We start from the raw sequence: 17918 nt of genomic DNA, 5'->3' as shown, positions 1-17918 counted from the left end.
TTTTAAAAATTATTTTTAAAATCAATATATCAAAACAATCCGAAAACATTAAAAATATTAATTTAAAATGAAAAAAAATAATTTTTTTTTAAAAAATTATAATACAAACAAAAAATGTTTATCTTGCAACACATAAGTTGTTTATCTTGTAAATTACACATTGGATTGTTTGCGTTCGACTCTCGTTAGTTACCATATTTATGTGTATATTGATTTATTATTTCTATGTTCTCATGACATGATAAATCATATCTTTTATCTTTTACGCTACCAAAATCTTTTATAAATGCGTTAGTCAGATACATGGCCACTATTTTTAAAAACTTGATTAAGATGTAGACAAATTACCTCAAGAATTTTCTAATCATTAAAAAAAAAAGATTTCGGCTAAATTATTATGTCATCATTACATATGGAAGCATGCACTCAAATCCTTGACCATTGGTCGGTCGAATATTACGTTCGGAATATATGGATATTATCTTTAAAATTTAATTGAGATGTGAAAACTAAGCCCTTGTTTTGTATTGTTTTCCGAAGGGTAAAATTAAAAAGAAAATTATTTCAAATTATTTTTTATATATTTTTAAATTATTTTAAAATGTTGATATTAAAAATGATTTTTAAAAATAAATAAATAAATATATATTAATATATATATATATATATATTAATATATTTTTGAGTAAAAAACACTAATAATAGAAATTAGATTTTGAATAAAAATATTAAAATAATATTATTTTAACAATAAATTATTTGAAACAAAATGAACTCTGTTTTTTAGTTTAATCGATCTGAGTTTTGATCTAATTAGATCATGTCAGTTTTATTTTTTTAACCCGAATTAATTAATTGAGATCTTGGATTGAGTGGATCTTAGAGTCGGTAGACTCAGTCGGAGTTTTATAAATATCCTTGGATTAATTTACCCTTAAATGTACGCCATCGTTACATATCAAAGCATGCACTCAAATCTTCGACGCAAGACTACTACTTGATTACGAACATTACCACAGAACAACTCCAGTATCTATAGCCAACAGCGGTTTCCTCTTTCTAAAGCCAACGGTTTTTCAAGGTTTCGTTTTCTTTAATAAACCCATCTATATTTTAAGCACCTTAAATACTTGTACATCGCACAAGTGGCTGTTTGATTTTATCAAAATCATTCCTTAGAAATCTCACCACTGAGCAGTGTGATTTTTGTTATTCAGATGGCTTCAACAATGATTTCTTTAGCTTCTGCTACTCCTTCTGCTTCACTTTCTGTGCAAGAAACTCTCAAGGTAGCTATATTTCCCACTTTAATCGCCACTTTCTACTGTTTTTCTCTTCTGGGACACCAGTTTTCTAAGTTTTCTGTTTGGTTACAGGGAAAATGTGGCAAATCAAATAAAATAGACTATGAAAGTAGACGTTAAGATTCAAAAGTTCGTATTTTGTTATTTTCTTGGCAGCCAAACGGATATTTATGATGTGGATCAGGAATTTTAATTGTGGTTTTGGACAGGGAAAGACGAGGCTTGGAAGTGGTAGTGTGAGTACATTGTTTAACAAGGAGAAAGGCAATCCCTCTAACAAGAAAAAGGTGTGAACGTTAATTCTTGTATTGTTGGGTGTTTTGGTTTTTTTATTGAATTATTGTTTGCTTGATCCTATGTTTTGTAATTGGTGGAGGATTCGTGATTTTTGCTGAAGCAGCAGCTATGTTCGTTTAGAAGTGTAAAAGATGGAGGCTTTGTTGTTTAATCACATATTTGTTGAAATCATGGGTTTTTTTACCAGTTCATGCTTCTTTTCTTTTGAAGATTTTGATATGACTTGATTTGAACTTAACATGCATATTTGGGTGGATTCGAGCTTGATATGTTTAGTTTTGAGATGTGGGTTTGCTGTTTCTGATTTGCAGTCATTTGGCCGGATATCTATGACTGTTGCAGTGAATGTATCTCGTTTCGAGGGTATTGCTATGGCCCCCCCTGATCCTATCCTTGGTGTTTCTGAAGCTTTTAGAGCAGACATAGATGTAAAGAAGCTCAACCTTGGAGTTGGGGCCTACCGAACTGAAGAGTTGCAGCCTTATGTGCTTGATGTTGTTAAGAAGGTTAGTGCACTTTATCAGTCTGCTTGGTATATATTTCTTTAATGGCAGTCTAGCTTTGGACCTTTTCACTTACAAGCAGCAGCAATGATATGGCAAATCTGGAATTGATTTTCATTTTCTAGGCTGAGAATCTTATGCTGGAGAGGGGAGAAAACAAAGAGGTATCTTAATATATTCAATTGTAAGAGTGACCAGAGTTTTTAATCTCCATATTTTCTTCAACTCACCAGACATAGATCATTTTTATGTAGTATCTCCCAATCGAAGGTTTGGCTGCATTCAATAAGGTGACTGCAGAGTTACTATTCGGAGCAGACAACCCGGTGATAGAGCAACAAAGAGTATGTTGAGGACATAAGCTTTTTTTTCTCTTCTGAGAGGAGTTTAATTTTTTATCCTAGCCTCAAAGATATTAATGGCACATAATAATGCGTTGATAATAAACTAGATATCGATTTGTATAAAATTTCCAGGTTGCAACTGTTCAAGGTCTCTCAGGCACCGGTTCTCTTCGATTAGCTGCAGCTCTCATTGAGCGATATTTCCCTGGAGCACAAGTTCTGATATCGTCTCCTACTTGGGGTTTGATATGCCACTTCCTTGTGCTTTTTGTACGATTCATTTAATTAATATCAATTTTAATGGCCAACAAACTTGTTTTGCAGGTAATCACAAGAATATTTTCAATGATGCAAGAGTTCCATGGTCAGAGTACCGGTACTATGATCCCAAAACAGTTGGCTTGGATTTTGAGGGGATGATATCGGACATAAAGGTTAGGTCTAGAGTAGTTATGCTGCACTAAAAAATTCCCACCAAATTGTTTTGAATCATTAGGATCAATGCCCAAGCTAAACACACCATGCTGTTACATCTTTCAGCTCCTCTGTTGTGCTATTCACTACAGTTTGCACTAGTATACTATCCTACCTGTCATACGCACACTCCCTCCCTCCCTCCTCTAGGGTTGGTCAGTGTTCAGGCACATGATTGAATATTACATTATTGGTGCTTAGTTTGACAATTCAGAGAGAAAGAGAGAGGTGGTCTTTCATTATAACCTCGGTTTCAGACTGAATCATTTCTCTAACTCGTGCTATTTTTTCATTACAGGCAGCCCCTGAGGGATCATTTGTGTTGCTACATGGCTGTGCTCACAACCCAACTGGTATTGATCCAACCCCTGAACAATGGGAGAAAATTGCTGATGTCATTCAAGAAAAGAACCATATTCCATTTTTTGATGTTGCCTACCAGGTATACAATGGTTCAAATCTGATCTGAATAACATTTGCACTATCAATTTTTTTCCTGCTGAACCAAAGATGGTGCCTGTGTGAACTGTAGAATATTTATTGTAGTTTGTTTCTGTAGTATCATGTAAAAATTTCTCAAGAATTTAGAATACTGTTTGAGCAATGATATTGAATTTAAAATTTTCAATGTACTATTAGGGATTTGCTAGTGGAAGCCTTGATGCAGATGCATCATCAGTGAGGTTGTTTGCTGCACGTGGTATGGAGCTTCTGGTTGCTCAGTCATACAGCAAAAATTTGGGTTTGTATGCCGAAAGAATTGGGGCGATTAATGTTGTCTGCTCATCAGCTGATGCAGCAGCAAGGTGTGATAAACCGATTTTTACAACATAATACATGCTATTTTAAACTGCTGGTTTCCTTTTCTTTCCAATGAAAAATGAATGAGATGCCATGCCCTTGTGAGTTGAATCTACTACGTGAGAACTGCTTAGTTAAGCCTTTTGCTTCTTTTTTTCGGGTCTCCTTTTGTCAATTTTGTTGTAATTGAGGCCAGGCTGGTGCTGTCTAAGGTGTCCTGAGAACAAGTTGCTAAACCACCAATTTGATAGCTCTCATATTATATTACCTGTTTAAATTAAGTTTTTCTTTTTACCTTAATTTTCAGGGTTAAGAGCCAACTGAAAAGGATTGCCCGACCAATGTACTCAAATCCTTCTGTTCATGGGGCTAGAATTGTTGCTAATGTTGTTGGGGATCCAGCTCTCTTCAATGAATGGAAGGCAGAGATGGAAATGATGGCTGGGAGGATAAAAAATGTGAGGCAGAAGCTATTTGACAGTCTCTCTGCAAAAGATAAGAGTGGGAAAGATTGGTCTTTTATACTGAAGCAGATTGGCATGTTTTCCTTCACTGGCTTGAACAAAGCTCAGGTAATTGTTCCTCAAATCTTTATCAAGTTCTGGATCACCTGTGCTTCTTTTGGTAGAATCATTAAAAAAAACTTTCATCGTCTTCATGTTTTTCTATATTTCTTCTTATTTTATATGCACGGGTGAATTTGTTCTCTCTCATTTTTCCCCTATAACCTCAGACTTCTCCATTTGTCATCATTAAATCGGTGGTTATCATAAAACATTTGCTGCCAGTCTGATCTTCATTCTGCTGCAATTGCTTAAGCTATTCAATTATTAAACTTCTCTGCTGCGTACCATGCAGCATTTTGTCCCTAACTTCTGATCTTTTGTGTTTCTCCCCTCGTCCGATCAGAGCGATAATATGACCAACAAGTGGCATGTTTATATGACGAAGGATGGAAGAATATCCTTGGCTGGACTGTCTTTGGCCAAATGTGAATACCTTGCTGATGCAATTATTGACTCCTACCACAATGTCAGTTGAAAGAAATGATGAACAGGCACTGCAACCAACAAGCAAAAAAATTTATCACTAAACTGTTTTACTGAGTTGATATTATTTTACGGAAGTTTTGTAATAATGTTCGCTGGTATTTGACTGAAACCAAATCCATGCAAACCGAGTTTTGATTGAGGCTATTTATTACATCCCAGCTGGGGCTAAGCTATATTTTCACTGGTCATGGTGTCAGTTTCTTCTCTTCTCAAGACATTCTCCTTTTGGCGGTCGCTTCCACCTTTATTAGGGAAGGACAGAAAAGAACTGCAGCACAGAGCAGAGCTCTCTGCTGAAGCCTTGATATCAGTGACCCAAAAATTTTAAATAAGAGGATAAATTATAAATATTATATATTATATATTATATAAACATGTATTTTATATAAAGAAATTAATTTAAAAATCATGTATTAATTTTTATCAAGTAAAATTAATTTTAAAATATTTTTAAAATAAAAAATTTATATTATAATTATTTTTTTCAAGTTTTTATATTTTAAAATTACTTAACAATGATTTTATTATTAATTTCATTAAAGATATTTTTTTCAATATATACAATAAATCTTTTATTCATCTATTTCTAAATCTTATAGAGACTAGTGAAATTATTGGCAACAATTCTTTGTTTATTTTACACAAGTATATTAAATATAAATATAAATATATATTTTTATTGTATCTTTAATTTTTTTAGTTATTTAGTACTTTATTTATAATCACTAGTATATTAATCATCATTATTTTTCATATAAAATTCATAACAAAATAAATATTATTTCATCAAAACTCATTTCAATTTATATTCATATACATATAATATTATACATAAACATATTAATTTAACACACCCATAAATTATCATATTATTAAGAAACAAAACTAAAATTAAACAATGAAATAAATAAAACTCACCTAAAAAATCAAGTATAACGCATAAAAAATTATTTACTTAATCTTTAAATTATAAAAGAAAAGGATATAGAAACAATAAAAACTTATTAAATTATTATATTAAATTTTTAATATAAAATATATTTAAAAAAAAAAAAGATTAAAGAGGCAATTGCCCCCCTTAATTCCTATTGTGGCTTCGCCACTGCTTGACACCCAAAAGATTAATAAAACTCCAATAGATAGAAAATGCTATTTTACAGATTCTCTGAATTTGCTGTAAAAATGACTGATTATGTTGTTGGCCATGAGATTGACAATGAGCTTGATGCTCAGAAATAAATTCTGGGAGTGCTGTTTAACTGATTCTATAAACTTTGCTTCAATTTACAAATGTGGTGAAGATCCCGACGCTCTTCGAATCCATCTATATCAACCTTCTTGACCGAAATAACCAAAGATATGAATTATCTAATGATACATCAACATATGCACATAAGTAACTTAGAAAGCGCAGTGGATCGATGATTCATCTAAAACAAAATTTAAGCAGAGGCAGCACCATCCAAAAACAGTCTCTCTGATGCGCCTTGTCGTTGACCTCTGGGAGTTGTAGGCTGTGGAACTCTTAGTGTCCCTCCAAGCTCAAGGGGAACTAATGGAACGAGAGAGTGCACAACATCTGTTATGAGGGGGCGGTAACTTGGCTCTGGTTGAATACACAACACGGCTACAGCAGCAACCTGCAGATATCGATATCCATTTAGCCAACTCAAGCAAATACACAAATACCAACTCTACAGCAATCCTAAAATCACCTAAGCATCGCCTAACTCAAGGCAAATGCACTCAGCACTCACCAACAAGTTTCTTAGTTCAACAATCATTCTCTCCTAACTTGCTGGTGATAACATTTAAGGCTCTCTCCTAACTTGCTGGTCATAACATTTAGGGCAGAATAGATCGATATAACCTCTGACTAAACCTCACCAAAGGCAAATTTTTGTTGTGCCCACTCGCAACTGCCAACCAATCCAGATTTATTATTTTAGGGAAAAAATCTTCTTCAGGGTTGATTTGCATTAGTCAACAGTCAACTTGGAGTTCACCTAAAACTTCTAGACTGTACAAATTCAATTGGAGAAGTAAACTATGGTTTTTATGGTTCACAAACCTGGAACAAGTACTTCTCATCTACTGAATCTCTGATCACAGGATCCAAAATGGTTGGAAGCACAGCTCTGTTAGTGAGCTGAGGCATGGCCTGCATTTAAAATAGCTAGAGCATTAAATATAGTTATCGAAATCTTGATTTATTGCCTCTGAAGAAACATTAGTTTTTTAGATATGGAGTTAACATACCCATGTTACTATAGATTGGCAATGTGCTGGTGTCAGTTTTTCTACAGGCCTTCTTCCTAATAGAAGCTCCAGAAGCACAACTCCAAAAGCATAGACATCACTCTTATCCGTCAATTCACCTACAATATTTCAAAAAGTAAATGTTGATAAGGGAAGAGAAAATGGCAATATGCAAAGCAAACACGATGTGATTTCAGTCATTTGAATTTCGCTGACATTATTTTCATTGATTGTCATGTGATTTGCTCTGTTAATGGCATCCTTAAAAGAATTATTTGGTTGTTGAACCTTGAGTGTGTCATACTCTTAGCCACATCATCTCCAAAATAAAGGGCTGACCACGGAATATTCAAGTGTTATGGATTGTGAAAGCCAAAACACACAGTAGTATTTTACACCTTGACCAAAAAATTCTTCGATAGGAAATGCATAATTTAGAGATGCTTTGACCATGCTATCCGAGATTCATTACTTCTAAGCTCATGAATTCATGCAAAATGCTTCAGTCTTCTCCCTCAAGTCACCTACACTAAACTAGTTCATATAAAAACAAAAGCGTGGCTTCTCAACTGAACTCCATTGTCTAGCTAACGAATCAAAACTACTGATGTCAAAATATAACCAGTTCAGTTAGCATACCATCTAACATATACTCTGGGGCTACATAACCCACAGTGCCTGAAAGCTTGAGCTTTTTCTTGTTATGAGAGCTATCAGCTACAGCAAGACCAAAATCTGACAGCTGAATTCAAACACAAGTTGTGAGAGAGAGAGAGAGATATTGAAATAATTGAAAGTTGAATTAATTTAACAAAAACTCAAAAATCTTATACATTTTTACCTTGGCATTGAAGTTGGCATCCAAAAGAATATTCGATGATTTCAGATCTCTATGGATCACTGCTGGGTTGCAGAATTCATGCAGATATTCTAATCCTCTATAGTGAACAAGTTGAAATAAATAAATACTCAAAGAATCAAAAGCAAACAAGCAAAAGAAATTTAAAAGTCTACAGAAAAGATAAAATCTCACCTTGCTGTATCAAGAGCAATTTTCAACCTTAAATGCCAATTTAGTGAAGATCCACGCGAAGGTCCTAAAGAATCAACGATAATCCAGGAAAAAAAAGAGAGAAATATATTAAAACTTTCTATTTCAAAATCCCAAAACTCATCTACCATGACACAGTAAACCCTAGTAAAAAAATGAGACAGATATTTTACCATGCAGTAGATCTTCAAGGCACCCATTTGGCATTAACTCGTAAATAATAAACCCCATCTCCTCGTGAACACTAAAACCCACAATAGAAATTATATTTGGATGGTGAAATTTGCTTAGCAAATCCACCTCATTCTGCAATTCCAATGAATAATAAATCGCCATCAAGAAAAAGCAAAGCTAAAAAAAGAAAATGATGCAATCAATTCTACCAGAAAATTGATGATACCTCAAATTCTCTCTGTGCATCATCAGTTGCGCAGTCTAGTTTCTTGACTGCAACACTTGAGTCATCTTCCATTACAGCCTCATATACACGTCCAAATCCTCCCTTTCCCAACAATTTATCATCTCCAAAATTGTTTGTTCCTTTCTCTAGTATCATATACTCAATTAATGAAACAGATCCCCTATTACTAACCATTTTCAAGGAACTGAATTTGCCCAAAAACGGTGTCAATGAAAGCCCTTTCTCCACATCTTCACATCGAAGCGAAACAAACCAAAGAATTATTAACGTAAAGCACAACAACAACCATAAATGTTGAAGTAAACTAGAGATGGGGTGGTGTTAAAAAGAAACCGAAGTACCTGAACACCGAGTAGCTTTCTTCTTTTGTGAGGACTTCTTATAGTAAATGAAACAATAAAACAAAGAAAGAAGGATGATAATAACAAGTATGCAACAAGCAACAATGAGCAACAAGATTATTTTCCTGTGTAGGTCATCATGCTGGTGGTGTTCTTTGATTCCCATTTCCGATTCAACCCCTGGTAAAATTATAGAAAGAAGCAGATTTTTTAGCTTATTAAGCTTTTACAAAAAGGAAAGAACCATAAAAACTAAATATTGAGACTTTATCAACAATGATCAGAGAGATGGGATCATGCCAAAGAGCTAAACTCTTTGTTACGCGTAGTGTGAAGTCATGAATGCACTAGATTTTGCAGTCCTTTTTTTGAATTTGAAACGGAAGTTTGAATCTTTGAAAGAACTTAAATCACCACAAAACCATTTCTTTTGAAAAAACAAAAAGGGTCCTTTCAAGTACCTGGAGAGAAGGCAGCCATTGAAGTTGAAATAGGAGAAATGGGAGAGGGAGATGGTGAAGGGACAGGTGGGTCTTCTTGTATGGCATGAACTACTACTAGACACAAATGAAAAAACCAAATGGGAACTGTTTGAGGAACAAGAACAAGACGGAGAAGCTTCATTGTTTGTTTGTTTCTAAGTGCAAAGAACACATGAAGACAGAGATATGTTAGGACTTCTGTTCCTTAGCCCGCTAGGTTCAAAAAAGACAGACTAACAGAAAGAGAAGTTACAAGTGGGTGAAACAACATGGGAAGGGTGTGTAGATTGTTAAAACTTTGGTTTGGATCTTCTCCTAGTTCTTGGACTTGCCATTTCTTTTCCTGAATATTTTTTAATTCTTTTTTTATTTTCTTTTAAAACTGTGACTCCATGTTAAAAGGGAGAGAAAAGGGAACAAAAAGGAGGCAGAAAAAAGCTATTTATGTTTTTTAAGGCATTAAGTGGGGGCCACGACGCCACAATCATGTTGGAGGGGCTGGGTGGAGGGGGCAAAAAAAGCAAGAGCCCGGTGACCTCCTAGCATGGAAGACAGGTAGATTCCATTTTTAACATCTTGGAGTTTCTCATGTTAAAACCCGTTTGCCCTGAATCAGCGGGCACCGTTTGTTTTTATTTTCAGATTTTTAAATAAAAAATATTTTATACCCCAACACCAAACACTTGTTAAAATTTACCAATAAAAATTAAAATATTAATATTTTTTTATTTTGATATTTTATATGCTTTTGGAGCAACATGGTTATAAGATCTGATTTTAAATCAATCTAATTCAGTAAGTTTTTTTTTATTTCTTTTTTTTGGTAAAAATCAATCTCGTACTCAATGATGGACACCCATTTTAATTTGTGAATAATAGAAATAGGATTTGATTGGAAATATATATATATATAAAGTTAATATGATATGTTTGGAACAGATCATATGTTAAATTAAATTAAATTTATAAAAATATTTAAATTTAATCAATAACTTATTATAATTCTTGTATTTAGAATAAAATACTAAATTATATAATTAGATTCAATTATATTATTTATGATACTTATAAAAACGAATTAAATTGGCAATCTTGATTTTTTTTAAAATTTAGGAATTATTTTTTATTACAATAACCCATATATATATATAAGAAAAACTTTTCAATCAATATCTTTTCATTTGAGTTTCGAGGAAAACAATTCTAGAAATATTTCAACGAAAATCATTGAGTTTTTCTCAAGTCAAACTTAAATAAAAATAATTATCAAAACAATACAAATTATATTACTCAATAGACAAGTCAATAACTAGCATAATTTTAACAATGTTAATAATTCAAAAAGATATCACAGTTATTAATTATAATAATTCAAAACATATCATCATACAAAAAATGCATAAAGAATCTCAACTTCAAAATAAATCATTGACAATTGCTTGTGGCAGCTATATAAATATTAATTCTAATTTTCATACATAACTTGAATTCTTCAATAATATATTACCAATCTATTTTTTTCCACCAATCATTCAAAGCATAACTCTTCTAAATGTCAAAAAAGAAGCAGCCAAAGCAAGCCAATGATAATCATAGTCTAAACCATGCGAGTTTCAAACTATATTTTTATTTTTTTATATTATAAATATTTAAGTTTTTTATCTAAAATTTCATGGGACAGTGTAAATATTTTAATTATATAAGTGAAAAGTAATAAAATCTTAAAAATAAAAAAATCTTGTATATTTTTAGAGTTATTTTGCGGGGTTTTTTCGAGAAAAGAAAGACGTGGGTATTTTTAAAACATTATTTTTAATATTAATTTTGCATTCATTTTTTCTATTAAAAAAAAACTTGACCTCTGTTCAACTTTCCTCTAAACCAACAGACGCAACATGCCTGGCAAAAGCAAATGAGCCTGGCTGGATTTCACCTCGTCTGATTTGTCGAGTTAATAAAAAATCAAAATGGAAATAGATATTAAAAATTCTGTAACCATTAAGTTCATAGAAATTGTTAAAGGCATTTATATATGGAGAAGGAATTTAATGAATTATTAAAATTTCTACTATGGTCATTAAGTTAATAAAACTTCAAGGAAAGTTAATAAAAATCAGAAAATGTAATAATGAATTAACTTAGGGGAGTATATATTAAAATCATTATAGTAATCATTAAGCTAGTAAAAACTGGGAAAGTAAGTTAGTAAAAATCGGAAAAGGTAATAATTAACCATGGACATGGAAAATAAATTGAAATTACAAAGTCTATTGTACTCATTAAGTTAATAAAAAAACTCAAGTAAATATAATAAAAACAGGAAAGGTAATAACTAACTTTATATATGAAAACAATTATTAAAAACACTGATTAAGCTAATAAAAAATTTAAAGTATTTCAGTCAAATCAAATATTTCACATAATTAGTTATTATAATATAGTTAATGGCACTGGAGTCCAGCAATATTTTTGAATTTTGCAACTTTAAAGTAATATTATTTTTATTGCTGTGTATATTAATATTAAAAATAATTTTTTAAAAATAAAAAAATTATTTTAATTATTTTTAAATAAAAATACTTTTAAAAAATAATATATATCTCATTTCCAAACATGCTCTCGTATATATAAGCTTGAAAATAAAATTATACTGATCAGCAATGTTAATTTAAAACTCAATATATTCATAGCCGCTCTCCATCCCTCCCTCCCTCTTTCAGTTTATCATCGGTGCTCCTTCACAGGCGATAGCCCCATTTTCCTCTCCTTCATCAACCCCAGATAAGATGATCTATGAACATAAATCTTTTTGGTCTTGGCTATATTGATTTTGATGCATTTTTTTTTCACTATTAGGGTTTTGATCTCTTATTGGAAAGGTCTTTGTTTTTGTTCATTTGCTAGGTCTTATAAGTTGTCCATGGTGATAATAATCTGTGTAGACGGAGTGACCAGTTTTGTTGCTGAAAAAACATGGTGACATCTGATAACAACTTTATCAGCAATTACTCCCATAGCTGCAAAACATTATCCAAGAGTCGATCAAGTTTAAGTTCATGGTCAGGATATGTTTGAGTTGAAAAAAATTAGAAAGGATTCTCTAAACAAAATAATCATTATTTAAAAAAGATTTTATAAATAAAATAAAAGAAAGAAGGATACCAATCTAGTATAAATATTTTAAAAAATATATATATCAAAAACATTTATTAAAAAAAAAAAAAACCTTGCCAGCCCACGAGCCTACCTTGATAGACCCATTCAACTAAGTTTTTTTTTTTGTTTTTTGCGCCTGGGTAGACAATGTATCCTCTAAATCTTGCCCAGATCCTAGGTGGCAGGAATATTGAGGTTTAATTTTTTTATTTAAAAATTAAATTTTTATTTAAAATATTTTAAGAATTGTAGTAAACTTATTTATTACCTTAGAAAAACCAAAAAACCATAATGAAAATCAAAATTGATCGGAATAAAAAATTCAACCAAACCTTATATATATATATATTTTTTTTACAAATTTTAAAATAAAAAAAAATATTAACTCTTCTCATCATAATAAATAATGTGACATAAAAATTATTTATTTTGATGGTCTAAACAATATGTTTTTTTTATTACTAGAATCCGGTGATCTTTCCCTCTCTCCTCTCTAAATTAGGAATTAAAACATAATAAATATAAATTTTTATACTAAAATATAATTTGAAAAATATTAAGATGTCAAAATTATATAATCCATATTATTTTTCAAGTTTGAGGATCAAAGTGTATCTTATTAAAAATTTATAGTACGTCACTCATGTTTGGTGTATTTTTTCATTTAGATACATTATTTTTTAATCTTTTTTTTTATAAAAATTTAAAATTAATTAATTTTTAATTAAAATCATATAGCTGAAAAACAAAATTAATAACTAAATTGAAAAAAAAAAAAACATTTGAAGAGTTCATCCACAACAATACATGTAAGGAGAAATAATGAGATATGCACTGTGAAAAACCCGTGTTTTCTAGTTTTATACTCAACAAAATTACACTTTTATGATAATAAAAATATTAATTTGATACCATTTGTATAAAATATTTTTTACTAATAATAGTTTAAATAAATTTTTCTGGAAAGGAGTCGCTATTTATAAAAACAGTAAAATGATTACAGCTGGATACTGAACCCAGTACCTCTGCACTTTTTCTTATTAACTCGATCTTGTCATCTTTGTTAACTCGATCTGTCCTTATAGTTCCTCGGGTATTTGCATTTGGTCCCTAAACAATAAGATATTTGCAACTTAATTACCTGGGATTAATTAAAAAAATATTTATTTCCATTGCAAACATGATCTAAATGCACTTTTACTAACAAAATCATTACCGAATAAACCTTACTAAAATCAACAAAAATTATCAGCAATGACTAAAAAATTATTTTGAAAGTATTTTTTATTTAGAAATATATTAAAATAATTTATTTATTTATTTTTTATATAAACACATCAAAATAATTTTAAAATATTTAAAAATTTTAAAAAACACTATTAAACGAAACTCTCAAACACTCGTATAACCAATTTGTGAGCATCTACACAGTAGCTAATATTTTTATTATTTTGTTAAGATAATATTTTTTAATAATAATAATTAATTAACTTTTTGTGTGAAAAATGAATTAAATTAAAATAAGTGCTAAAATCGCTATCATGGTCATTAATTTAATAAAAATTCAATAGGGGAATATATATTAAAACCATTATTGTAATCATTAAGCTAATAAAAATTGGGAAAGTAAGTTAGTAAAAATCGGAAAAGGTAATAATTAATCATGTACATGGAAAATAAATTGAAATTACAAAGTCTATTGTACTCATTAAGTTAATATATGAAAACAATTGTTAAGAACACTGATTAAGTTAATAAAAATTAAAAGTATTTCAATCAAATCAAACATTTCACATAATAGTTATTATAATATAGTTAAACAAGTTAAAAGCTCCTGGCATTGCAATCCAATAATGTTTTTGAATTTTTTAAATTGATGCTTTTTTTTTCACTGTTAGGGTTTTGATCTCATATTGGAAAGATCTTTGTTTTTGTTCATTTGTTAGGTCGCATAAGCTGTCCATGGCGATAATAATCTGTGTAGACGGAGTAACCAGTTTGGTTGTTGAAAAAACATGGCGACATCCGATAACAACTTTCCCAGCAATTACTACCGTATCTGCAAAACATTATCCAAGAGTCGATCAAGTTTAAGTTCATGGTCAAGATATAATCGAGTTAAAAAAATATTAAAAAAGATTCTATAAACAAAATAATCATTATTTAAAAAAATTATAAATAAAATAAAAAAGAGAATGATATTGATCTAATATAAATATTTTTTTCAAAAACAAATTTATAAAAAGCATTCATTGAAAAAATTTAGAAAAAAAAAATAAAAAATACACTTACCGGTCTACTTGATCCATCTTGTCAACACCCTGCGCGAGCCTATCTTGATTGACCCGTGCAACTAATTTTTATTTTTTTCTTGCACCTGGATTAGATAACATATCCTCTAATCTTGTCTAGATTCCGAGTAGCAGAAATATCAGGGTTTAATTTTTCTACTTAAAAACCTGTTTTTTAATCTATTTTTTATTTAAAACACCTTGAAAAACCTGATAAATCTATTCATGATCTTAAAAAACTCAAAAAACCACAATGGAAATCAAAATCAACCAAAATAAAAAATTCAACCTGAGCTTATTTATATTTTTTTCACAAACTTTAAAAGTAAAAAAAATCTAATATGAAGTCCCTCATCATTTTATCATGAAAATTATTTATTTGGTGGTTTTAAATCTATCTAAACAACATGTTTCTTTTTCTACTGCTAGAATCTGGTAACTCTTTTTCTCTAACTTAGGGACTGAAACATAATAAATATAAAATTTTATATCAAAATATAATTTAAAAAATATTAAGATACAAAAATTATATAATCCACGTTATTTTTTTAAGTTTGAGGATCAAAATGCACCTTATTCAAAATTTATAGCAGCCATTCATGTTTGGTGTATTTATTTATTTAGATATATTTTTTTAATTCTATCCTTTTATAAAAAATTAAAATTAAATTGTCAGAAAAAAATTAATAATTAAATTTAAAAAAGCATTTGAATAGTTTATCCACAATAATAGGTGGAGGGGTAAATAATGAGACATGTACTGTGAAAAACCCATGTTTTCTAGTTCTATACTCAACAAAATTACACTTTTATGATAATAAAAATATTAATTTGATATAATATGAATAAAATATGTTTTACTAATAATAGTTGAAATAATTTTTTCTGGATAGGAGTCACAATTTATAAAAACAGTAAAATGATTACAGCTGGATACTGAACCCATTTCCTCTGCGCGCTGTTCTTATTTTCCAATCTTGTCATCTTTGTTAACTTGATCTGTCCTTATAGTTCCTCGGGTATTTGCATTTGGTCCCTAAACAATAAGATATTTGCAACTTAACTCAATTACTTGGGATTAATTAAAAAAATATTTATTTCCACTGCAAACATGATCTAAATGCACTACTACTAACAAAATCATTACCGAAAAAACCTTACTAAAATCAACAAAAATTACCAGCAAATGAACTAAAAAAATTATTTTGAAAGTATTTTTTATTTAGAAATATATTAAAATATTTTTTTATTTTTTAAATTATTTTTTATATAAACACATCAAAATAATTTAAAAATATTTAAAAATTAAAAAAAAACACTATTAAACGAAACTCTCGAACACTCGTATAACCAATATGTGAGCATCTACACAGCAGCTTTCTAGCACCGACCGCTACAAGAATGGAATCATAGAAAAAAACCGGCATCGATCTAAAAGTAGTCTGCGCTGGTCATTTTCATAATTATATTTCAATGACACGAGATCATTAATTATTAGACTATCTACCAATAAAATAATTAAAAAAAAACTTGTCACGTGTTAGGTAAGTGGTCTGCTTCAAAATAGCAATAAAATAATTAAAAAAAAACTTGTCACATGTTAGGTGAATGATCTGCTTCAAAATAGTCGGTCGAGACAGATCACAACTTATAGGTTATTGATGATGATGACAATAATAATAAAACTTTTAGAGCTTGAGATTTTATTTAATTTTATGCATGAGCATCATGATGATTTTATTTTTTTAATGTCAAGAGATATATTTAAATCAGATTAAGTATTAATCAAGACTAAGTTTTATTTTCGGATAATATTAAAAGGTTATATTCTATATTGATATGATGTATTTAGAAGTATTTATTGATAAATTCTTTTAAATACCAGTTTGAATATTTAAATTTAGAAGATTAAAGGGTAATTCTTTAACTATTAGCGGGTTCTTGGGGCTAAAATGACTTTGATTATTAGGATGGAGATATATTAACACTAATGCTGGAACAGGGTTCATAATTTGTGTCATCATCGAAGAAAGACTGTTGGCTAGAACCACCATGGAGAGTTTTTTAGGAGTTTAGTAGTTGTTTTTTATTAAAAAAATAAATTTTTATTTTTAATATTAGTATATTAAAATGATAAAAAAATTAAAAATATTATTTTAAAATTTTTAAAAATCAAGAATTTTTAAGAACAAAGTGTTGGATCAAGGGTTTTTACATGCGATAATTGACATTTATAAGAAGACAAATTACATGATCCTTTTTAATTCTTATTTAGTAGCTACGCACCTACGCCCGCGGTGTCCCTCTTATTTTAATTTGACAGAAGTACACACACTACAGCATGCAAGCAACAACTCCCATCTCTCAAAATATATATATATATTAAAATTACTTTTAATATCAATGCATTAAAATAATTTAAAAATATAAAAAAATTAATTTAATTTAAAATAATAATATATTTTTTAATTTTTTTAAAACACATAAACAAATGGGCTGTAGGTGACCTAAGAGCACACATGAATGAATGATTATTCAAACTATTTCATGAAATATAATCAAGGTAGCAATAATTACGGGGTTGGTGAGATTTTGGCATTCCATTAAGAATTCAAACTAACTAGAAATGATAATCATGTGGCTAATTAAAGTGACGAATCATGCCTACACATGCAACGCCTTAAAAGTAGGGATAATTATTTTTTATTTAGTTGGATTTGGCTTTTATAAAAACAAAAATAATTAAATTAAAATTATTTTAAAAAAATTTAAACTAAACCAAAATCAATTCTGTTTTTAATCTAGTTAGGTTTTTTAAAATAAAACCGGTTGAAACAAGTTTGATTTTATTTTTTAATTTTGGCTTGATTTTTTTATTTTATCTTTATTTTTTAATTTAGTTCAGTTTTTCCATGTTCAATTTGATCTTTTTAGTTAAAACTTATAAAATCAAACTGGTTTTTTGTCAAAATTTTAATAATTTTTTTAAAATTTAAATTTTTTAAAATTTAATTAATTTTTTAATTTTTTTATTCACCCCTACCGAGAGATTGGTCACGTAGTTGGCAAACATCATGCTAATTTAATTATTTAATTCATTATGAAGGTGGGCTCAGGGCCGGCGGTGAGCAAATGGACTGAA

General features: G+C 29.7%; 2 protein-coding genes across 5 annotated transcripts; one reads left to right on the top strand and one right to left on the bottom strand.

Moving 5' to 3' along the window:
* The first annotated feature begins 936 nt into the window (after positions 1–936).
* Positions 937–4958, top strand: ASP5 (aspartate aminotransferase 5). Of its 2 annotated transcripts, none has more exons than XM_011038343.1 (12): positions 937–1081; positions 1218–1289; positions 1514–1591; positions 1913–2107; positions 2230–2268; positions 2359–2448; positions 2581–2689; positions 2773–2882; positions 3221–3364; positions 3562–3728; positions 4031–4295; positions 4633–4958. In XM_011038343.1, exons 2-12 carry the CDS (start codon positions 1218–1220, stop codon positions 4762–4764), a joined length of 1401 nt encoding a protein of 466 aa, XP_011036645.1. In that variant the 5' UTR covers positions 937–1081; the 3' UTR covers positions 4765–4958. The 2 variants fall into 2 exon arrangements, with proteins under 2 accessions (XP_011036645.1, XP_011036642.1); XM_011038340.1 differs by having other exon boundaries at positions 1199–1289.
* A 1043-nt stretch (positions 4959–6001) lies between these two features.
* LOC105134074 (Protein kinase superfamily protein) lies at positions 6002–9725 on the bottom strand. Of its 3 annotated transcripts, none has more exons than XM_011038338.1 (10): positions 9309–9725; positions 8848–9027; positions 8486–8736; positions 8259–8391; positions 8068–8071; positions 7876–7972; positions 7674–7776; positions 7035–7153; positions 6847–6936; positions 6002–6415 (listed from the first exon to the last, which is right to left on the bottom strand). In XM_011038338.1, the coding sequence occupies exons 1-10, from the start codon at positions 9469–9471 to the stop codon at positions 6218–6220; spliced, it is 1338 nt and encodes a 445-aa protein (XP_011036640.1). In that variant the 5' UTR covers positions 9472–9725; the 3' UTR covers positions 6002–6217. The 3 variants fall into 3 exon arrangements, with proteins under 3 accessions (XP_011036640.1, XP_011036639.1, XP_011036641.1); XM_011038337.1 differs by having other exon boundaries at positions 8068–8131; positions 9309–9724; XM_011038339.1 differs by lacking the exon at positions 9309–9725 and adding an exon at positions 9148–9295 and having other exon boundaries at positions 8068–8131.
* Between the last annotated feature and the right edge of the window lie 8193 nt (positions 9726–17918).

Source organism: Populus euphratica, unplaced genomic scaffold, assembly GCF_000495115.2.
Source record: "Populus euphratica unplaced genomic scaffold, PopEup_1.0 scaffold40.1, whole genome shotgun sequence".
In the NCBI taxonomy this organism is placed as follows: Eukaryota; Viridiplantae; Streptophyta; class Magnoliopsida; order Malpighiales; family Salicaceae; genus Populus; species Populus euphratica.
Note: the sequence above shows the minus strand (reverse complement) of the source record. Positions and strands in the feature narration are given on the sequence as shown.